This window comes from Ursus americanus, chromosome 27 (genome assembly GCF_024610735.1).
Source record: "Ursus americanus isolate L20-20 chromosome 27, mUrsAme1.1.p, whole genome shotgun sequence".
In the NCBI taxonomy this organism is placed as follows: domain Eukaryota; kingdom Metazoa; phylum Chordata; class Mammalia; order Carnivora; family Ursidae; genus Ursus; species Ursus americanus.
The window spans coordinates 41,209,063-41,233,287 of record NC_142153.1 but is presented as its reverse complement, the minus strand read 5'-3'; the positions used below and the strand labels follow the sequence as shown (position 1 = coordinate 41,233,287).

Here is a 24,225-nt window from a genome sequence, read left to right as displayed (position 1 = left end):
ACAGAAAATTCTGAAGAGGGAGACTGACTGTAATGCACGTACATTCCCCCATCATGTCTTTGCTGATTCTGTCTTTCTTTATTCTAGCGGAATTGGCCTCTTCAGTTCCTGGGTTGTCTGTTGTATACGTGAAGGAAGTAATGTACAAAAATCGAAATTAAGGAAGTCGTCTCCACTTCCGTACCAGTCTTTGCTGTCCCTTTTGGGTACTGTTCTTACTTTGTAACGTTCTTTGTTGAACTTAAAACAGTTCTTGAGGTAGAAGGAAGCTTGAGGTCAGTGTCTGTGTACCAAAACTGCTGTACAAAGATACCAGTAGAGATCAGTGTGTATGTTTTGTCTTTTAAAAAGCATGTTAAAATGTTGGTTTTTTAAACCTCTTGTCATTCATAGAGTCTGTCTTGGTTGTTCAGAGTAAACTTAAGTACAAGATTTATCTCGAATGTTTGAGAAGTACTTTAGCGTGGTGTCTGCTTGAGATTCTCTCTCTGCCCCTCCCCTCTACGTGTGCACGCACACTCTCTAACAAAATTAAAAACGATTTAAGAATGATTGAACTGACCAAGTACGACATCCATTCATGATAAAAACCTTCTGCAAAGTAGCTCTAAAGGGAACATCTCTCAACATAATAAAGGCCTTATATGAAAGACCCACAGCTAATAATTTCAGCCTTAATGGTGAAAAACAGAGCTTTTCCCCCAAGGTCAGGAACAAGACGAGGATGTCCACTCTCTCCACTTTTATTCAACCTAGTGCTGGAAGTCCTAGCCACAGCAGTCAGGCGAGAAAAAGGGATACAAGGCATCCAGACTGGCAAGGAAGAAGTAAAACTCCCGCTGTTTGCTGATGACATGATACCGTATATAGAAAACCCTAAGGACTCCACCAAAAAACTGCCAGAACTGATAAGTGAATTCAGCAGAGTCACAAGATACAAAATCAATGTACAGAAATACAACCTATTTCTGTTGTATTTGAAGCAGCAGTAGGAGAATTTAAGAAAATAATGACATTTACAGTGGCACTCAAAATAAGATATTAGGGATAAACCTAACCAAAGAGATGAAAGACCTGTACTCTGAAAACTATAAAAAAACTAATGAAAGAAATTGAAGATGACACAAAGAAATGGGAAGATATTCTGTGATCACGGATGGGAAGAACAGGTATTGTTAAAATGTCTCTACCACCCAAAGCAATCTGCACATTTCATGCAATCCCTTTCAAAAGAACAACAGCATTTTTCATTAGCATACAATCCTGAAAGTTGTACGGATCCACACAGGACCCGGAATAGCCAAAGCAATCCTGAAAAAGAAAAGCAAAGCTGGAGGCATCACAATTCCGGACTTCAAGTTATATTACAAAGCCATAGTGATCAAGACAGTACGGTACTGGCACCAAAATAGACACAGAGATCAATGGAACAGAACAGAAAACCTAGAAATAAACCCACAACTGTATGATCAATTGATCTTTGACAATGCAGGAAGGAACACCCAAAACAAAAAGATAGTCCCCTCAACAAACGGTGTTGGGAAAACTGGACCACTTTGTCACACCATACACATAACAAATTCAGAATGGATTAAAGACCTAAATGTGAGGCCTGAAACCATAAAAATCCTAGAAGAGAGCACAGGCAGTAACTTCTTTGACATTGGCCGTAGCAGCTTTTTTCTAGATATGTTCCTGAGGCAAGGGAAACAAAAGCACAACTAATCTGTTGGGACTACATCAAACTACATAAAAACTTTCTGCACAGCAAAGGAAACAGTCAAAACTAAAAGGCAACCTACAGAATAGGAGAAGATATTTGCAAAAGACACATCTGATAAAGGGCTAGTATCCAAAATATATAAAGAACTGGTACAATTCAATACCCCCCAAACAAATACAATTTAAAAATGAGCAGAAGACGTGAACAGACATTTCTCCAAAGAGGACATCCAGATGGCCCACAGACCCATGAAGAGATAGATGCTTGACATCACTCATCATCAGGAAGGTGCCGATCAAAAGTACAGTGAGCTGTCACCTCACACCCGTCAGAACGGCTAAAATCAACAGCCAAGAAACAACAGGTGTTGGCGAGGATGTGGAGAGAAGGAAACCTGTACTGTTGGTGGGAATGCAAACTGCTGCAGCCACTCTGGAAAACAGTATGGAATTTCCTCAAAAAGTTAAAAATAGAATACCCTACGATCCAGCAGTTGCACTACTGGGTATTTACCCAGAAGATACAAAAACACTTACTCGGGTACGTGCACCCCCATGTTTATAGCAGCATTATCTACAGTAGCCAAACGGGAAGCCGCCCAGTCGTTCATCAGTAGACAAATGGATGAAGAAGTAGTGTACGCACGCGCGTGTGCACACACCCACACAGGAGTGTTATTCAGCTACGAAAAAGAATGAAATCTTGCCATTTGCAACAATATGGATGGAGAGTATAATAAGTAAGTTAAAGTATAATAAGCAAAGTAAGTCTGTCAGATAAAGCCGAATACCGTGTGATCCCACTCATATGAGGAATTCAAGGAAAGAAACAAATGAGCAAAGAAAAAAGAGATAAACCAGGACACAGAGTCTTAACTGTAGAGAACAAACTGATGGTTCACCGGAGGAGAGGTGGGTGGGGGGATGCGTGAAATAGGGGATGGGGATGAAAGATGCACATCATGATGAAATAGAGTAAAATAAAGATCAAAAAATAAAAGAATAATTGAGCCACCCACAAATTTAATTACAGAAGAGAGAAGCGGGATCTGCGAGCTGTTTTGGAAGCGCTGGTGGGAGGGTGCCAGAGCCTGAGCGCACGAAGAGGGGCTGGAATTAAGAGATTGCGCAGGAACGTGAAGACTGGAATTGGCCTCTGTAAATCAGATTCACAAGAGCCGTGTTTAAGCAGCCTGGTTGAGTACTGTTTTTACTGCACAAGTCGTGACCAAGTTCAGCTTCATTTTTGCGAAATAAAATGAAAGAGAATGAAGCCAAAAAATTAGAAGGCACTTTGAAACATAAAAGCAGAAAGATAAGTTTATAAAAAATTTCACAGGATTTCGGAGTCAAACTGGGAAACGAGAAAGCTGGAAGTTAAAGCGAGGCGATAATTCAGGAATAGAACTACCTCTGATTTTATAACTGATGAATTAGACTTTAAAATCCTTTCATTTTTCCTTTGTCTTCTCTCCCTCTCCTAGATTAGGGTGGGTCCTCCGGGAAGAGACAGGCAAACAAGCAAGCAGTAACTGTCCTTTTGAATATCTGAGCCAGGACTCCAGGTCTGGGCGTAACGTGTAATTAAGGAGAAGGAAGAAAGACGCGTAAAGACCTGACGTGGGTTAGAGCTGCTGCGGGCAGCCAAGAAACCGTGGTTCTGTCTGGGGCCTCTGGAATGACCACACCACTGCTCTGCTGTTGTGTCTCGCAGAAATGTGATTAATGCGGCCTTGCAGCCTCCTCTACAGCTCTCTCTCTGACAGCTCTTAGGAGGGGATGTCTGCAGAGACTTCTTGATCTTCGGGGAGAATGAATCCCCTCCAGGAGGCCCCAGCTCGCCCCGGAACCCCTGGGTGGGAAGCACGTGCATCCTGCTGTCCAGACGGCAGGAGCGAATTCATAAGGATTACAAGGAGGTTTTATTATTTTATGAGTTGAAGACAGATGAGAGTGGGGAATAACTATAGTTAGAACACAACAATGTTTTTGTTGTGAAGTATATTACAAACTGTATGGTGAGTAAAGTCTAGCGATTTCACAAGTCACGTAAAGTCTCTAAAGATCAAGAAATAAGTGTGTTTTAGCTTGGGCGTTATTAAAGATTAAATACAGCTTTACAAGGCCTGTCTCCAGATGATTCTGTTCCCCCAGCTCAGCAGAAGCCTTGGGCGTGATCTTCAGGGCCCAAACTGCAATACCTCAGAGTACACATCTTGCTCAAAACGTTTAAAGCAGACCTATTTTTAATGGGTAGATTGTTGTTACTGGAGGCCAGATTGTGGAAGCTGATGAAGGAGTCTGGTAGAAGAAAGTGCCCGTGATTTACCGACCATAACACCACCTGGAGACCCTAAATCATGTTCCTTAATAATTAATGGCTGAGTGAGAAAATCACTGGGCTGGAAATCAAGAGGTCTGGGCAGTAGTGAGGCTTTCACCTCTGGGATGGGGGGACGGGCGACTGGCTTCCCGGTCCTTCCGTCTCGTGAGTAGTGATGAGCGTTTTTGCACTCCTGTTGAGGGATCTCTACGCAGAGTGCAGACCACTCAGAATCATTTATGGGAACGTTGCCTCTGCCTCTTCCGTTCGCATGTGCTCCATTTGCTCTACTCACTGTGCGTGAGATAATCAAGATTTTAGTAGATTGATCCAGGGTAAACACATTTCGTGGACTAAAATGAATCTACTTGCTCTTAAAGATCAATTTAGGGCCCTGGTGATTTATCAGAAAGTCCAGCAGACTAGAGAAAGCCTAAATTCATTGCCATTCGGTCATTTGTTTTCCCTTCAAGTACTTACTGAGCCTCTCCTCTGTATACAGCACTCTAAGAGATGCTTCGAAAGTTCATAGTTTGCATAAGTGAAATGGCAAAGGGAAACCTGTGCGTACAGGATAGTGTGGCCCTGGGCTCGGATGAACGCCTCCGGAGGAGGTGAGAAACAGACTGATGGGTGGGTGTAGTTGGGAGGATGAGGCCCCTTGGACAAGTTACTGGGCTGGTTTTGAAGGTGGTGAAAGTGGATGGCTGGAGAAGAGCTTAGGGGACATCATGTTGGGGGACAGTTTGATGGCCTGGTGATTATTAGCGGCCAAGAGATCAAGTTAGTGGAGCATGTGGGGGAATGGCTACACGTGCCAGAAAACCTTCAAAACCAGAAGAACAGCTCAAACACAATACTTGTTATTTTTTTTTTTAAAGGATTTTATTTATTTAAGAGAGAGCGTGAGTGGGGAGAGAGGCAGAGGGAGAGGGAGAAGCAGACTCCCCACTGAGCTGAGCAGGGACCCCGATGTGGGACTCGATCCCAGGTCCCTGGGATTGTGACCTGAGCTGAAGGCAGACGTTTAACCGATTGAGCCACCCAGGTGCCCCGGTATTTATGTTACTTTAATAAATAATGACCTGTTTTCAAGAATGTGCCTGTAATTCCTCAGAACGTTTTGTAGAAATCTAAATCAGACGACCTCACTAAGTCATTTTGGAGAGAGGGAAACACGTCGGCAGTGCTTTTTCTCCTTGTGTCATAGTAGGACATTTTGAAAAACAATCCGTCCTAGGATTGGATTTGATACTCTGAATTTTGGATTCTAAATGGCAGGTTTGAATGAACATTTTTGAATGATTTTTTTAAATCTTCTAAAGTTGTTTTTGTGTGTCATTATGGTGCCAGGAGGTGACTTTCTGCCTCTTGGATGCTTCTTCCGGCATTAAGTAGGGGGGCAGGGCTTTTCTTTCTCAGGGTGAACAAGCAGAAGAGACTCGTTCTGTTTTCCTTTTCTGACATACACACTTCTTTGACACCATGAATTTTTGTAACATGTTTTGTTTGATTATGTCCAATTTCAGGGTACATTTCCTTTTCTTTATCCCCATCCCTCCCCAACCCCCTCCACTCCCACCTGCCCCTCACCTCCCCTCTGGCAACCATCAGTTCTCTGTCTTTTAAGAGTCTTTGTTAAATTTGCTTCTTTTGACGTAGATCCTGCCATTGCTCACGTGGGAGACAGACAAGAGCATAGATGTTGGATTGTCTGAGCCTTGGCAGCCCCGGCTCCTGCAGACGGACGCCTCACAGCTTCTCCCGTGAAGGACGGAGAAGGGGGGTCCTGAGCAGTGGGGACCCTGAGCAGTGGGGACCCGTGTGCACCCCACAGGTTTCATGATTCACAAGTAGCCTCAGGAAACTGAAACCACCCGAGCAAAAGGTCTTTTTTATTCAGTGTTAACAATTTAACTTTTGAGGAGTGATAGGCTACTTTCATAATCAGCAGATAATTTTGGAGTGTTACTTTTGTGCGTGGGCATGCTTTAGAAAAGACCATGGTTTTATTCTCTTATCTATGTATTTGGTATTTTCAAGTTTTGGATGCGAAGCAAGTAGTGCTCCTTATTTTTAAAAAGTTGTATTGAAGGATAACTGACACATATTTAAAGTCAACAATTAGATAAGTTTCGACACAGCAATACAGCTGTGAAACCACTCCCACACTCAAACAGTGAACGCGTCCGTCTCTTCCAAAAGATTCCCTGGCCTCTTTGTATCCCCCCCCCCCATCCCCGTACAACCGCTCTTCTGCTTTTGGTCACTGTGTATTAAATTTCCTAAAATTCGATGTAAATAGACTCATAGGTCTTGCCTCATTTGTTTCCCACCTCAGGGATGGCTCGCTGTCTTGCCTGGTACCTGGTGTCCCGTAAACTGTTATTTATTTTGTCTGCTTTGTTCGTTTGTTTCCTGGTAGGGGGTAAATCTGATCCCCTGCCTGGAAGCAGAAGTTCAACTATAGCTTTTTAATTGGAAAAAAAAAAAAGGCTTATTTAATTTAGAACTGCCATAAATACGTCTATACCTTTAAAATCTCATGTGATAAGTAGTATGAGTCTTCTTAACCATTTGTGTGTGTGTGTGTGTGTGGGTTAAGGAGTGAAAATTGAGTTTCTAGATTTATCTTAAACAGAAACTTAGCAACATTTGGGGTATGTTTCTAGAGTTTGTAGAAATACAGATCACTGTACACGTATGTCCACAAAATTGTATCACAGTATTGTAGCTGATGCCCAGAAGCTGATTCTCAAGTTCTGGCTGGTACCGTTTGTTATCACTGTGTTCTGTTTACCAAGACTGGAAAGCAGGTGTGTGTTTGAGTGTGCACACGTGTGTGCATGCCTGTGTGTGTAACAGACTTCATAAATTACATTACTGGTGAATAGTAATGCATTCAGAGTACAAAATTCAAAAGGTATGAAAAAATAGTGAAAATTTTTGTTCCTTTTCAGTTCCATAAACGGTCTGTTTTCCTCCTTAATATCTTAACTGTTTTATTAGTTCTGTATCCTTGATGCTCTCGTGTCTAGGGCCTCCCTAACCTGGGCAGAGACTGTCCCTCACGGGACTAGCCAGCTTTAGAGACAGCAAAAGATCGACTTTTCATAGGCACACTAGCCAGTCCAGAACCCGTACTTGGAATCACTTCCTTCACAGAGCTGCTATCTATCCAAGGCCCTATCTGTCCACACGCCTTCATCTCCCAGGCTCAGGAACAGGCGGCCAGCACAGCCCTCTCTGCTCCAGAGCCCACTGAGGTCATGTACACCAGCCAGTCCTAAACCTGCTTTTGCTGCTTGTACTTTGTGGAACCCACAACAAAATCTCTCGCCCGAGCTTTCTCCTTGTTCCTTCTTCCGGCCAACCTGGTGCATCCCTGGGCCGCTATGCTATGGTGTGGCATGCGTCCCCTCTTGGAATTGTAACAGACTGTCTCTTCAGTGACCCTGGTCTCCTGACTTGTTGGCCTCGCCATACCTGAATAATAAAACCTACATTTTGAAACGCTTTGAGGCAGCTGGCGTTTGCAGTTTCTTTCCCTCCTGTACAAGCAAGAAGATACTTTTTTCTCTTTCTAAACAGGTAGCAGCATAAGACGCATAGTGATTTTCATCCTGGGTTTTTCTCTTAACAGTAGTAGATGATGCTGTGCTTTAGGAAAGGGATGTTATGGATCGATGGACTTTGCCGCATTATTATAGGAATATATGTGCATATCCATGTCAGTTTCACCACCCATTTTGCTGATCCACTTGTTTTACACTGTTTAGTAAATACATTTTTTGTATCTTCTCATTTGTTGATGTGCATCTTCCTGTTTGGGAACAAATACACTGAAAACCATTCTTATGGTTAAAAATAAATGCATCAGAAATGTTAAGTGAAAGTAGAGACATTCTTTTTGAATATATGCGTGTGACTGTGATTTCTGTGTGTCTGCCTGTGCATAGTAAAGGGTTTCGGCTCCGACTTCTGTTGGATCCGCTTCCATCCACTGGAATTTTAAATGGTTTAAAAACGAGTTTGAGGCTTTCAGCTGTTTTCTTAGCTTTTCCTTTGTCAATTCCGTAGAGTTAAAATTTCACCTCTTGGAGGCTGATCTCTTCTCATTATTGGATCTGGAGCACATGGCACAGTTTGAATCTTGTAAGTCCTGCTGCTTCTCTCTCTCTGGGCTGATTTCCATCAGGCTCTCTCATGCTTGTTACCTTTTAGATTTGAGCTTGAAAAAGACTGCCAAAGAGAAACCAGCAAACCGTGCCTTCCCTTCTTTTGCCCCCTTCTGTGTTGTCCTCTGATCTTTCCTGACCCCTCTTCCACCCTGCCACCATCTCCTGACCTCACTTTTAAGATAAGCCGGAACAAAACTTTCGTTAGGAGCCAGAGCGCCAGTGACAAGTGTGGCTTATTACGTATGAGGTGCTTTATGTATTACAAGCGGCCTCACATACTTCCTCTTTACAAGCAACCCTGTGAGACGGCCAGACTGCAGACAGTACCAGGAGTCGGCCGTCTTCCCCGTTTGTATTTTTCCCATTTTACAAATAGTTATATGACTTCAGAGAGGTAAAGGTCACCTGGGGGTTGGCGCCAGAAAGACCTACATTCCGTAACTGCTGCTTCTGGGAGCATAGTCCCCTCCCACGTTCACTCGTTCACTCGCTGTGCCCTTGGGTTTGGGAAGTAAATGTGGTTTGGGAGCCAGGTTTTCTGTACCTTCTCTGTTCTTTGTATTGAGGAATTCCTGCATGACATAGTGGTTGCCTTTTAGGCTAATCTCATTTCTGTAATATTTTTAGACCAAAAAGCACGAAGTTTCTAAATAACATTAGATGTTTAAATTTAGTTTTATTAACCATGTACTGCAGAGAACATTAAACTTTTTCTGTGAAGGGCAAGGTAGTAAATATTTTAGGCTTTGCAGGCCATCCAGTCTCTGAGTGAAAGCAGCCATAGACCAAATGGAAATGAATGGGGATGGCTCTGTTCCAATAAAACTTTATTTATGGACGTTGAAATTTGAGTTTCATGTATTTTTCATCTGTCTCAAAGTAGTCTTCTTGTGGTTCCGCCCGCCCCCAACCCTTCTGGCTCCTGGTATGTTGATGTACTGACTAGTTGGACTAGTTAACTTCTCAGGGGTAGACTATTTGATCAAGTAAAAATTGAGAATTTTTCTCATTGCTAAGCAGTGACTACTAACAAAATAGAATTTGTGTTTTTCTTCTTGAGGTTATTAAAATTATTCTTCAAGGAATAGTAGTTAGGGTCAAAGTCTCAGATAAGATTTAGCAAGTTGATGACAGACTATTAGATCTCTTCTTGTCTGAGAAAAAAAAACTATTTCTCCTTAGAAAATATTTCCAAGTTTTGAGATTTTCACACTTTTTTTTTTGATGCTGGTGTACCTGTTAAAAATATTTCAGAGCTTGAAATTCCAGCTCTCACAGTTGACTGTATGTATACTTACCAAATCTTGACCACTCCCTCCATTTTTGTTCCCCATCCCCTCATTCTGAGTTAAGAAATCCATGGCTCCAAGTACCAGAACACAGCTTCTTATGCTTTGTAGAGGACAACTTTATACAGGGCCCTGTTTTTCATTCATTTATTTACATGTAGGATGGACTGTTTAGTGTAGAATTATTTTAAGTCCAGTATGAGACATGTTTATTTGATGACAGATGTGGTGGTGTTTATATAATTAGATCCATGTATGTGTGCATGTGTGTCTGTGTAGTTTACGTGTAGTAATCCCTAATGCGTGGTCAAGACTTAAAATTCTGCGACTCACAGGTTGGCAGGTATGCTGGGCACACATCCATGTTCTAGTCCAGTAGCACACGGCCACTATTTTTTTTTTCCCCCTCAAAGTCAATGGCGTTTTATTGTGGCTGGAACGGAGGCCGAACAAAGTGCAATAGGAAGTAGCTACAGCTGCAAACAACTTCCAGGGGTTTCCGGTAACATTTGATAGCCACAAAGGGAGGAAATAAAGGGCCAGCCACTTTGCAAAGGCAGGATTCATTTAAGGAGGAAAAAAAAGGTTTACCTATTTATAGTTTTTTGCCAAAGATATGCAGATATTTTAAAGAAGAATCTATAGATCTTTCTTACCTGTTCCTCCTGCTTATTTTTTATTTTATAATGAGATAAAAAAAAGAGTCTGAAAGAAGTAAAGTTTTATTCAGTGCCTTTTTTGCACATGTTGAAGTATATAATGCTTTTCCTCCTAAAATCTGTTAATCTTGAATCCTTAGGATAAGATTTATTAAGAGATATTCTGGTTTGTTTGTTTTTTCATATGTTGCTGAATGTCATTTGTTAAAATTATCTTAAGGACCAGTATGTTCAGATTTTCCACGTACGTGCCTTTTTTGTCAACGTGATGTGAACCTCATGAAATGGGTTGGGTTTCTTTCCCTCTCTACCTCTGCTGTATCTGACATTTATAGGAATGTCAAAGGCAGTTCCCAATAAATTGCATTTGGCTTTTGATCTTGTGTTTATCTTAGCTTTTAATACCATGAGGTTTCAACAAGAAACAGCTAGTAAAATAGCATTAGAGCCAGAAGAGAGGTCTTGGAGACGTCAGGGTGTAAATTCCTACCCAGCCACTATCTGTGCGTGACTTTAGAGCGGTCGTTTGATTCATTTTATGAGGGTTTTCTCTGGAACTCTGCAAACTTGAACTGAGTGAGCTCCGAGCACCTTTGCAGCCTTGACAGCCTATGAATAGAATTCTGTTTCTGGCTCTGAGCCTAATCCTGCCGGCACCAGGACTGCAGTGACAAACAGTAGCCGCTCACATGGTCGCCGCAGCCGGAGGGGCTCTCGACAGGCTGCAGTTACACGCGCTTCGAACACCTAAATAAAGACGGCGTGGTCCCGCAGAGTTCCCTGAGCTCGTAGTCTGAAGCTCTGAGGGGAGGGATGTTGAGCGATAAGTCTGGGAAAAATGGGAAGTTCTCTTGGCCTGGAAGGCCATCTGTATTTTTAGAATGGGGCTGGGGTAGCAATGCCCAGCCTCCCTCCCCGTCTTTCCGAGGCCACTCTGTCTGTTCAGCATGGGTGTTTGTCTGCCTGCTTTGGGTGCATTCGGTCTTGGTTTAGGGCCTTGAGGGCCAGGACCAGCCCGTGTTCATTTATTCTGTCCCTCCTAGAACCACACGTGGTACCAAGTGTGGTTGCTGCTTTCCAGACTCGCTTGACAGTTGACAAAGATTTAAAAACTGGTGGAATTCACATGATTTTCATTTCACCTGTTGGAGAGTCTTTAAAGTTTGGACAGAGAAATGCTGTGTTTGGTCTAGTTTCCCTCCCTTCTGCCTGTGGCACCCTGTCTGCCCACGGCGCGGTGGTCCTCAGGACTGGAGCTGCAGTCTTGGTAAATTGCAGTCATCAGCCTCGTTCTGAGAACATTTTCATTTTCTTCTTTCTTTTCTTTCTTTTTTTGTTTTTGTTTTTTAGATTTTATTTATGTATTTGACCCAGAGAGAGAACCTGTAAGCACGGGGAGCGGCAGGGAGAGGGAGAAGCAGGCTCCCCGCAGAGCAGGGAGCCTGATGCAGGGCTTGATCCCAGGACCCTGGGAACATGACCTGAGCCGAAGGCAGATGCTTCACCGACTGAGCCACCCAGGCGCCCCACATTTTCCTTTCTTTCTTTCTTTCTTTCTTTCTTTTTTTTTTTTTAAGATTTTATTTATTTGACAGAGAAACAGCCAGCGAGAGAGGGAACACAAGTAGGGGGAGTGGGAGAGGAAGAAGCAGGCTCGTAGCGGAGGAGCCTGATGTGGGGCTTGATCCCAGAACGCAGGGATCACGCCCTGAGCCGAAGGCAGACGCTTAACGACTAAGCCACCCAGGCGCCCCACCACATTTTCCTTTCTTAAAGCTGGTCGGCAACATCTGTAAGGTAGAATGTCCCGTGGAAAACCGTTTACTGAGGGACAGGCATATGCTACGTGGCATTCGACAGTAACTGTCTCCTGCTTCCCTGTCTCACTGTTTGCCTGGCTTTAATACTTCATTTAAAAAATGAGAATAAGTCCTGATTGTGTTTCCTCCCTGGTGTTCCATACATTTGATTAGTCCTTGTCGTTCTTTGGTAGCGTAACAAACTTAACGCGGGCTTTGTTTCAGTAGTACACCGTGGACGTTTAAAAAAGAAAGAAATCATTCAGGAGCCCGGAATTTAACATACATGCCCCATAAAGTTCTAAAGTGCTTTTGTTTAACTTCTGACCTCTCATATCTTCTATATTTATTCTGTAGAGTTTATGTTAATTTTTCCTGGTAGTAGGCATTTTACTGTTTTTTTTTTTTCTTAGCCTATAATATATGTCGGAGGAATGAGAGGTCATTATGACTAAACTAGAAAGGACTGTTTTGGCAAATGTAGGGCGAGCGCAGGTAAATTTTTTCTGACAAAGAATATTTTACTGGGTAAATGGTTTTTGAAACATTTTTTTCTTATTATTCTCATGGTACCCCGAGGCCCATGGTGCTTGTTAAATGAACTCTTAAAAGAGCAGCGAGGAAGATAAAAAAGAGAGAGACGGGGGAAAAAAGGCAGCGAGAAATTATTTCAGTTTATTTAGTATAAAAAGGTTTTTTCTATCTTGGTTTTTAGTTGAAACAACTTTCGAATTAAGACTTTGTATTTTATAGGCATTAAGCTAGTATTTATTAATACGGTCACTGAAAAAAATTTAGGCATTTTTGTATTTCACTGTTTTACCACGGGGGAGGAAAGAATATGAAAAATATTATGGTTAAAGATACAAGTGATGTACAATATTATTTTATATATTAATTAAAAAGAAGACTTAGCTCATGTGTGGCTCTGAGTGGTGTAGGAGGTTCCCGCCAGCACTGAGCTTGCTTCCCCTTCCTTTTAAAGCACCTTTGGCTCTGGCAAGCTTCATTTTTACAGTAAGAGTACATTTTAGAACGTATGATACACTTCATTAAATTTTGTTAAAAAACGTATTAGAGGGGCACCTGGGTAGCGCAGTCGTTGAGCGTCTGCCTTCGGCTCAGGGCGTGATCCCGGCGTTATGGGATCGAGCCCCACATCAGGCTCCTCTGCTGGGAGCCTGCTTCTTCCTCTCCCACTCCCCCTGCTTGTGTTCCCTCTCTCGCTGGCTATCTGTCTCTGTCAAAATAAATAAATAAAAATCTTAAAAAAACAAACGTATTAGAGGGGTGCCTTGGCCAGTCGCTGGAGCTTCCAACTCTTGATTTCGGCTCAGGTCATGATTCACGAGTCGTGGAATCGAGCCCCCCATCGGGCTCTGCCTGGGCGTGGAGCCTGCTTAAGATTCCCGCGCTCTCTGTCCTTCTGCCCCTCCCCTCTCTCTCTAAACAAAAGTATTGGAAAAAATTGTAAAAGATACACTACTGTCAATAATTCTAATTTTAATTTTTTATTATATATGTGGCTGGATACTCCAGATTTAAAAAGTAAATCCTTTAAGACCTTCCAGCCTAAATTTAGTTTTCAACCAATAAATATTTCTGTCTTTTCACACTGATTTTTTATAACTTACTTTCAAGTTTAAATTTCTTTAAATGATATACTTGTTAAAAATAAAAGATTTGCATGCTACAGAACTGTATAAAGTAAAACTTGAAAGTACCTTTTCTTCTCCTCTTCTTTGGCTCTCTTGTTCCGTTTCTCCGAGGGCACCCAAGAGTAATTTGGGGTTTACCCTCTTATGAAGGTGTGTACACATATTACAAAGCCTATATACATATATACGTCATATATTACCTCTTTAGTTTTTGTAATACTTGTCTAAAACTTGCTTGAGCGATGTTGTTTTATAGCCTACTCCCTGGGGAATTACAGTTTTATTGTAATGAACCTTAATGTTGCTGATTCTTAACGCACACTGAATGTCCTGGGAGCAATCCTTGCTGAGGTAGGGGTTGAAAGTAGAAAAGTAGAAATCCAGCTTCCAGATCATGGTAGTAACAACTCCAGAAGAAATCACCGTGTCCTCACTAAAGAGGACTTAAACTGAATACTTGTGTTACCACCAAATACACCACAATTAAAGTTTTTAAACTTAGTAAAGAACAGAATATATGAAAGTGTTTCAGCAAAATCCGTGGAGAAAATGGTTGAAAATAATAGAGCTAAATTGCATGCCTGCGGTCAAGGGCTGGTCACCATAGTGCTGTGGTTCATCACGCATTGTGCAAAGGATGCAGAGTCTTGAGGACGTCCACAGAGGGAGCCAGACTGGATGTCCAGAGGTAACCCTAGAATAATGTAAGAAAGTCCTGTGTGTTCACCGAATAATTTTGTGGTGTGGTCATTATACATATTAAATACGTATTTATGATCTGCACATTCAGGAATTATTTGTGTGAGCTAAGAGTTTGGCTCTGGGGTCAGACGGACTTAGGGTCACATCTCTGTTTTGCCACTTACTGTCCTTGTGACTTTACCCCTCAAAAGCCTCAGATATCTAAAGATAGTCTATTAGTAGCTCCCCTGTGGGGTTGCTGTGATTATTCATCGACAATGACCTATATAAAATGCTCAGCCCAGAGCCGCATCCTTGGAAGCACACCATTAACATTGCCTAAAAAGGGAGCTATGAGACCATGGTTTAATACTTCTCTGTACCTTTTAGGTCTAAGAGCTATTTCCTTAAATGAGTTGCATACCTTCGAGGACATGGGCCTTGTCCTAGGCTTTTATATGTATGTCTCAGAGTGACATGTTTGGGGATGACGTTCTGAAAAAATAGGTTGAATAACTTAAGACAGACTGAACAAGTGGGTGACTTTGAGTTAGTCAGCTTGTGACAGCATCATCACTGCTGATGAACACACGTCCTTGGTTAATTTTTAGGTCTTAGAAGTCCTCGGAAGCCAAAAATATAAGTTGGTAGAATATTGATTTCCCCCCCCCCCCGCAAAAGTCTTTAAACACAGAGCCTCTTGGTTTTGAGGTATTCAGGTGAAGCTGTAAGCGACCAGCAAGGACCAGGTCTCCTCGTCCGCAGCTGAGCCCAGGGAGAAAGGACACTAGTGAGCGGGAAGGGCTGTAAGGAAGGGGGCACCGTGGGGCGGCATCAGCACATCAGAATCTCGGGCATGTTCACTTTTTCAGTCTTTAAGACCGATATTTACAGAATTTAGATTTCGATAGCAAATATATTTGCCATTGAATGACTGCTTCAAATTCTAACCACAGAACAAGATTTTGAGTATTGTAGGTGTCAGTTTTTGGTTTTGACAGGGGTACTTTGAAAATTAGATCTTCTGTAAAAGAGAAGTGACTTGTGACTATTTAAATTATTTGAGTTAACTTAAAAATTCAACCACATGTCCAGGGCTTAGTGGCCACATATGCTGGGGGCTATCATAGTGGATAGTGCAAACTGAAGAACTTGCCCATCACAGAAAGTGCTGTTGGACACCTGCTTTTCTAGAATATATGTTGCTGTAGTTCATGCACTATTATAAAATGAACAAAAGGATCCAAAAGCCGAAGTAGTTGCAGGGGTTAGAGGAAAATAATCAGAGTAATGGGAAATGTGGATTAGGGGAGTAGACTTTTCCCCCTTCCTTGATCTTTCCCCTTCCTCGGCTTATTCTCAAGTAGAGTAATTGGAAAATGGTTCAAAGTAAATTTCCTACCAAGCAAGGAGAACACGAGGTCATACTTTTTTCCCTCTAAAACCAAGACTTTTTTTTTTTTTTTACAGTTTTGGTTCTTTAAAAACTTCTACAGATCACCAGTATTTGCTCTCTCACTGTGGTTGGACCTTAATTCCATTCAGAAATTCTTTTTCCCCTCCTTCTCTGGCGGTCATTGAGTGACATCTGCAGTGCTGATGTTTCAAACCATTTTTTATAGAACCACATCTTTTAGTCCCTTCCCACGTTTCTCATTCTCACTGTGGACCTCAGACTCTGATGCCCTGGGTGGATTCAACTCCCAACTCTCCACCTTGTTGAAAGACCTTGAGTAAGCAGTCTAATCTCCCTGAGCCTGTAAAAATGTTCAGTTATTTTGTGTGTATCACCACTGACATACATCTGGATTAAATGCGGTAGTTTATTTAGAGCTCCTAGCACAACACCTTGACATGTAGTCAGTCAGATAACAATGAGAGCTGAGGTCATCGGGTGCATTATTTGGCTCTTGCTGTGTAGCAAACTGTCCCAGAATTTAGTGGCTTACGACAACCATGTTTAGTGGAGGATTCTGCTGGGCAATTCTGGTCTTGTCCGGGCCTGACGGATCTTTCATGCAGTCGTGGTCACCTGGCTGGTTGGCTCTGAGGCTGGCCAGTCCTAGATGGCCTCACTTGCATATTGGGTGGTGGGCTGGTTGTCCGAGGGAACAGTAGGTGGCTGGACTGTAGGTGTCTCATCATCCTGCCAAGTTAAAGCTTCCTTGGGATACAGAGCCCTCAGCAGGAGCCCCTGCTTTTTCTTGCTGTGTTCTGTGTGAACCCTGCAGTCTAGTCTGACTTTCTCGTATTGTTTCCTGAATGTGGCCTTTGCCTTAACCCTTGTTCTTGAAAACAAGGCTCTGTCTGAATCATCTCTGCATCCGTAGTGCAGCGCACGGAACAGTTGAACGAACACCTAACTAGAGCTCTGCCTTCGTGGGCTCTCTCACCGGATGCTCACCGACTCGTCCTTTGATGTTCACTTTTCTTGCAACCTGCTTTGTGACATCTGTTTGATCTCTTAAACTTTGGGAAGTTTAGAGATGGTTTTTGGTATTGATTTATAAGACATGTCAAAGAGTAAAATTTTATATTGAAACAGTCTAACATTCTCTCTTCTTAAATGAATTCTCTTCTCTGAATACTAATGTGGCCTTGGCAAGCTACGAAGACATATATTTGTGGAGTAAATTGGTAGCTGCTACTGGGTGAGAATATAGTGTATTTGCTACGTCGGTTCACCTATATTTATAGTAGTATTGGTCTGCACAATGAGATATTTTTCTAGGCCAAGGAAACTCTCTTTTCATTTCTATTTTTAATTTAATAGTGCTCTGCAGAAAAGATAAAGCACAGAGTTAAAAAAGCAGCACCTCTATATACGTTCTCTTGCTTTTGTCCGCTCTGTTTTACTTTCTCACTTGCTTTGTTGACCTACTAAATGAGTAATGATGATTGCTGGTGTGTGTGTGTGTTCTCTCAAACTTTATGTAATGGGCAGTTCAGAGTTTATGGAGACTTGAAATACCAAAGTGCAGGAGATTAATGCAATGTGGGTGTTGGGGAGGAAGAGAAACCCCAAACCCTCTCCTCGGGACCTCGGGAAAACTAAACTCTAATCCCGGCTGTGATGATGACTTGCTGGTGGCCTTGAGACAGTTTAACTTCTCTTTGGCTCAGGCAGCGGAGCTCCGTAATTTTGAAGGTTTCTCTCTAGCTCTGAAGGCTTCTTACTGTTTCTAGAATCGTGCTGTTTCTATTAAATATAGGCCCTCTTGGGATTTTGTAATGCACATTACATTGAGCACAAATGTCTAGAACAAAAGAAACGGATATACTTGTTAGGAGATCTACTACCTGCGGGGTCAGTCGCGTGTCCGGGGTGGGTAGGGAAGTGTCCTCCGGGTTCATCGTTTGGTGCAGGTGTCGGACAGGCAGGCCGGGCAGAGGGGTCAGCAGGATGCAGATGCACGGAACTGCGGCGGACGTGAACGTGAGCCGCGCGGGGAACGCGGCCGCGGGCTGGTGTGGCCGGGGCGCTGCGTCTCCGGGTAGCTCCCGCTCTGTCCGCTGCCCCGAGGCACCGGGTCCTTCGCAGGCCTCCACGGCTTCCTCGCATGTGCTGCTTCCCGCGGAAGTTCGTGTTGTGTGCAGACTGTACGAGAAGCATGCGTTTCCCCGTCGCTAGGCGCGCAGCACCTCCTGCCCCCCCCCCCCCCGCACGTGCACAGCCCCCGGGGATGGTAGTAGGAAGGAAAACCCTGGGGTCCTCCGGAGGGTTCCTGTGGGCGGGAGCGTGGGCAACAGAGAAGGAGCTGCTCGCGCGGTCTGGAAGGTCTTGCGGGGGGAAGCTTCGTGGCCACGCAGAGCTGGCGGCGCTTCGCTCGGGCGGGAGCTGCGTGCGGCCTCGTGCGCCCGCCCGCTCGTGACGTCGCCGCGGGTGAGCCCGCCCGCGGTCTGCTCTCCGTCGGAGAGATGCCCTCCCTGGTCTTCCCCCCGCCCCGACTCCCGCTGGAGCGGCTCCGCAACGCGCTTCTCCGCGTCCGCGGGGGGTGGGGGGTGGGTTCTCCTGCAAACCCTCTGCCCCTGGCGGCGGGACACGTGGCTGCTTGCGGCCAGATGCCTGCTCGGCTCCTCAGGGCTTCGGGACGTGGCCGCGCCCTCCTTTCCACAGACCGGCCCGCCGTGCCCTGTCTCTCTTCACACCCCCGTGTGGCAGAGCCCGAGCCCGCCCGGCTCCGTCAGCCCCGTCAGCCGCGTGTAAGCTGCGGATGCGCGTCGTCACTGCCACCTGCGCTCGTGCCCCGCACACCCGTCTCAGTGCTGCTCCCCCGTGGTTTCAGGCAGTCCCTGTATGCACACGTCCAAGTGCTTTTATAGCAGATGCGGCAGGCAGAGCCTCTGCCCTCCGGAGGCCCGGGCGGTCGTGGCGGGAGCGCGTGGGCGGACGCTGTCGCGGAGGCGGTGGCGGGTCGGAAAGGGACGTGAGCGTTCACTGCCCTCGGGGACGTGAGTGCTCCCCTGCTCGAACAGAGGAGACAGCCTGACACACACGGAGAGTGTAGGTAACAAACCGGGTCGGCTTTCTGTCTCTGTTGACCTTGCAGCGGGCACGCGGGCACACGCTTTGTGGGCTGTGGTGTGCGGTTCGTAAACTGCGGGGGCAGGGTGTTCGTCTCCGTGACTGACTCCCTGCGGATGTGGGGGTGTTCGCGCAGCGCGGGTGACGGCCTGCGGCAGCGCGGAGCTGTTCCGCCGTGAGCCGCCCGCTTCCCGCCCTGCGGCGTTGCCGTCGACGCCGCCGCTCTGCCGGGCACGCTGGGACACTTAGATGGGACCCACCACAGTGGTTTCCCGTCCTCCTTGAGCTACTTAAAACCACAAGCGGAAAGTGGTGAGCTTTGGGTGGGAAAAAAGAGGGATTAACCTCAAAAGGGTTTTGGCTGATGAAAACCAAACCCGTGCCGCATGAAGCAGCGTTTTCACACCAGTAAGCCTTGTAAAGCATTGTCCTCGAAGGACGGCCCCGATTCTAGTCTACAGCAGTGTTTTGTGGCTCATTAACAAGAGCGCATCGCTTAGTTGAATTGTGGGGAAGATACTATTGATTGAGATCCTTCGTAACTATTTAAGGAAAAAAATACTTCAAAATAAATGAAAACATGAACGTTTCATTTGCAAATTTAGAGAAACGTTTTGAATAGCCTTTAATTGGTTAGTTGTGTGATAGTAGTTAGCATAAAAGGGGGAAATCAATGATAGCGATAAAGTCTGTTCTTAAATATAAATTATTTGAAATATTTCCTGTGGAAAAAACACGAAAAGCTGCGCAGGAGAAAGGTTGTTGCTGGCAGTTGCCTTGCCACATAGGGTTTTACCTGAGCTTCAGATCTGACATTGGATTCGCTCAACACCGAGGCTGTACAGGACATCTTAGCGGTTGGGGGAACTCTGTGTTTTGTGAAGTACAGAGTATAATCAATCCGTTTTAATGCTCTTCCAGGATCCAACGTATGTTCAAGTTTAGCCGACTGTAGTCTAGAGAGAGATTGAAACTATAGATTTTCTAGTGTGATAAAAAAATCAAAGAAATAAAGAATATGGGGTTTCTTTGAGGATCATTTGTGTTTTTTCTTTCACTGGAAATTAATTGATACTTGAGCTGTATTTCCTGGAAAATCACATTACTTTTATAACCGTTCTTCACTTACGAGAGTAAATGATTCAAAGCTAATAAATCAGAGTCAACATTAGATTTTCCAGTGGTCCTTTTTAATGTAGTTATAGAAGATGTTTCTGTCAGTTCTTAATCATCACTGCAGCAGTTAGAGGAGTTTGAAATCCTGGATAACTTCATCTTTTTTAAAAATCTCTTCTGACAAAATGTTTATTCAAACCACTGAACAAATAAAAAATGTAACTGATTTCAGTTTTGCCACTTTGTTCGTCCCTTTGTCATTTATCTGCTGTGTTGGAGAATCATTAAAATGAGAAAGTATGTTGTTGGTAAATAAAATAATTGAACCTGGATTCATCATTTTTCTTCCATTAGGAATCCAGAGATTTGCTCAGACGTTTACACTCAGTGGTTTCAATTACAGTATTTTGTAATTGACTTTATCTGTAAGGATTAATGAACTGTTATCATTTTATAGGTCTTATCACAACGACGTCAAGGAAACTAGACCGAGAGCAGCAAGATGAACATATATTAGAAGTAAGCATTTCTTTATTTTAATTATTTAAAAATTTTATAAATATCATGGGAAACAGCATTCTTGTTTGCATTAACTAGTATTTGTAACTGTTATGATTTCGTTATATTACTTCTGGTCAGGGGAAAGAAAACATTTGTGAGTGTAGTTCATGTCCCCTTAAATCCCTTTCTAAAATCCCCAGAATACAGGATCACTTTATAAGTTCTAATTTTTGTGTGCACATACAGAGCAAACAGACTGGAAGGAAGATTATTTACATTTTCTTTTCATTTATGTAAGAGATACTTTTTCTTTATGCCTTCTATATCTTTTTCCTTAGTATTCTGTTTTTTGGGATATTTTTATGATAATAATAGATCTCTTTCAACTGTAGTTAGTTTCTGGTTTTTGTTGTTAAATAATTGCATTGTTTTTGCATTTTAAATTGAATTGTAGAAAGTTTGATTTTTAAACATTTCTAAAATAAAAGATTGAAGACTGATTTGTGCTTTTCTAAGATGGTCTCTTCTGACAGGCTTCATTCTCATGGCTAATTTAAAATCTCTTTCTAGTCCCTGAAAGGAGAAACACAGCTTGTCCTGTACTGGTTTGCTGGTGGATGGTAGGCATGTTGTAGGAGCAGGGATAGGAGTCACTGGAGGAGAAAGGTAGAGGGTCATGTGGGGGTCAGGCATGATGTGGTTGCTGGGTGCCAGGGCCTACAAGCCAGGAAGAGGCTGAGAAGAGGCACTGTGGAGAGTTTCCCTTGCAGAGGAAAGCTGAGCAGAGCAGACATGTAACCTCTGTTGACTTTCCTCTACCACACGTGAAAGGCCAGTATTGATCACTGGAGCCAGAGGAGACTAAGTGCTTTCTGAGTTGTGAGTTACCTGCACAAGGCTTCCATTCCACCAGTGTGGGTACTTGAGGAAGTCCTAAACTGTGGTTTATTATTTTTATTAATACTTAGTTCTCTCTTTTTATATTATTGCTGTTCATAATGCTGCCTGCTTAATTTCATTTCATCCTTGGTCAAATTTCTAACTTTGTCAATAAAATATTTGCTTTTTATAGCTCTATAGTGTGTGCTTATGAATATTCTGTCTAGGAGGGGTTTCACAGCCACCATTACAGTTAGTAATTGCTTTTTATTTGTTAAGATTTTATTTATTTTGAGAGAGCACGCGCGCGAGCAGTGGGAAGGGCAGAGGGGGAGGGAGAGAGAATCCTCAAGCACACTCCCTGCTGAGCACAGACTCCACGTGGGGCTTGATCCGAGGACCCCGAGATCATGACCTGAGCCAAAATTAAGAGTCGGATGCTGAACCGACTGAGCCACCCAGGTGTCCCTACAGTTCGTAATCTCTTCATGTGTTACATCTGAGTGTTAGTCATAGGTATTACAGTTCCCTTAAATTCATTTTCTTTCTGTTAGAGCAGGGTTTAGAATTTTTATTCGGTCCCTGCAGTGATTGACAGAAGGGAGAATATGGTTCCTAAAGAAAGGAAACAGGTGGCACGCTCTCTGGAGTGGCAGGTCCCAGGCATGGGCATCTTGCTGCGGCCGCACCCTGGTTAGAACCAGTGCATATAGAAGCATTCACCACTGCAGTCCTTAAGGCTCGGATTTTTATTCCTAAGCTGAATACATGAATAATTAGAGTGACCATTACTTTACATTGCTTTTACTGAAAATCTTAAATGGGTCTGAAGTGAAGATTTTTGTATCTGCTATACTAAACGTGGAGGACTTCTGCACAAGAGTCAAACAAAACAAAATGATGACAGCTGGTATTAAAAGGCATGCTCCTTCACATGTATTTTAAATTGATGATTTAGCTTGCTCTATTGTTGAGGCTTAAAAATGACAGTTTTTAATGCAGTATGTGGAGATTTGATTTTTTTTTTTTTAAAGATTTTATTTATTTATTTGACAGAGATAGAGACAGCCAGCGAGAGAGGGAACACAAGCAGGGGGAGCGGGAGAGGAGAAGCAGGCTCATAGCAGAGGAGCCTGATGTGGGGCTCGATCCCAGAACGCCGGGATCACGCCCTGAGCCGAAGGCAGACCCTTAACCACTGTGCCACCCGGGCGCCCCTGGAGATTTGATTTTTAAGTGTATAGAGTATGTGTTATTCTTCAGCGGACTCTCTTTAAAAGCAAAATCTTCATGTGTCTCTTGGCTTAAAAATAAGTTGTTCTGATAGCTTGCCGTTTCGGTGACATTCATGTTACAGCTGCAGTAGTGCAGGGAGAGGTGGTGTGGTGAGGGGAGAGCAGGGGCTCACGCTGCCTTTCTTGGCCCTTGCCTTGCTTCCCGGTCCCTGTCTGGAACCGGACACATCATTGTCTTGCCGCCTCACAGGGCTGTTGTTGAAGGCGAGGAGGTGGTATGTGTCATAGCGTGTGAACTCTGCAAGTCTATGCAAATGCGAGTTTATTGTTAGGAGGAAGATAGTTTTTATATAGTTATATTTTGAAAACATCTGTTATCTTTCAAAAACAGGTTACTGTGACCGACAACGGTACCCCCCCCAAATCCACCATTGCAAGAGTGATTGTGAAAATCCTTGATGAAAATGACAACAAACCTCAGTTCCTACAGAAGTTCTACAAAATCAGACTCCCAGAGCGGGAAAGACCAGAACGAGAAAGAAACGCCAAGCGCGAGCCCCTCTTTCGTGTTATAGCTACAGACAAAGATGAAGGTCCCAATGCGGAAATCTCTTACAGCATTGAAGATGGAAACGAACATGGCAAATTTTTTATTGAGCCCAAAACCGGAGTGGTTTCATCCAAGAAGTTTTCTGGAGCTGGAGAATATGATATTCTTTCAGTGAGTTAAGATCTAGTCTTTGAATTTCTCATGTACTTTGTTCATCTGGTCTTATGTCACTTGTCTGAAAATTTTCTTTCTCTTCAATAAGTGGCCCCAGTGTTTGTGACCTAACATTGGGAAATGTGGCTTTGGTTTTCCTTCTCCGCTGTCTCTCCAGTTATCACGTATGTTGAGTGTGGCCTTAAACACAGGGAATATACAAATACAGACACTGAGTGTTTGAAATTGGCTCAGTTTGAGACCAAACCAATCTGTGCTTTGGTCATACAATGTAACTTCTGATTTGCTCCCTCCATCCCCTCTGCTTATATTTTATAGATTAAGGCAGTGGATAATGGTCGCCCCCAAAAGTCATCAACCACTCGACTCCATATTGAATGGATCTCCAAACCCAAACCGTCAGTGGGGCCGATTTCCTTTGAAGAACCATCTTTTTCCTTTACTGTCATGGAAAGCGACCCAGTGGCTCACATGATTGGAGTGATATCTGTGGAGCCTCCTGGCACGCCGCTGTGGTTTGACATCATTGGTGAGTGTTCTTCAAAGTTTTTATTGTTCTGCATAGGTTACACTGAGGAGAACCGGTCTTTGATTTTCTGATTTTTTATACATTTCCGGTTTTAAAATGGGGAGTAACACTTAGAAGTGGAGAATTTGTCTTAAACTGCAAGATTTTGATTGCAAAATGTGTTATAACATCCAGCATGTACTAGTTTAAAATCGGTGCTGTGCATGTATCGTAGCCTTAATGTAAAACTAAGGTTTCAAAAGTGCATGAAGGAGTTAGAAACCTGAATGTTTTGTCCAAAAGCACAACTTAATTTTCTTTCTTGACACCTAACATATGGCACATGGCTGTTTTTAGTGAATATGGTTTGAATGCTTAAAATAACTGTGTGACTGTCACATGTCAGTATTTTATAGGGAATAGTT

General features: G+C 43.4%; 1 protein-coding gene across 4 annotated transcripts in view; it reads left to right on the top strand.

Annotated features, from left to right (window-relative positions):
• FAT1 (FAT atypical cadherin 1) overlaps positions 1-24,225 on the top strand; it is a 123,423-nt gene that overhangs the window by 56,848 nt on the left and 42,350 nt on the right. For all 4 annotated transcript variants that reach the window (XM_045785744.2, XM_045785740.2, XM_045785741.2 and 1 more), the window contains exons 4-6: positions 20,411-20,472; positions 22,960-23,289; positions 23,611-23,821. In XM_045785744.2, the coding sequence (XP_045641700.2) occupies positions 20,411-20,472; positions 22,960-23,289; positions 23,611-23,821 (603 nt within the window). The remainder of the gene's footprint in view (positions 1-20,410; positions 20,473-22,959; positions 23,290-23,610; positions 23,822-24,225) is intronic.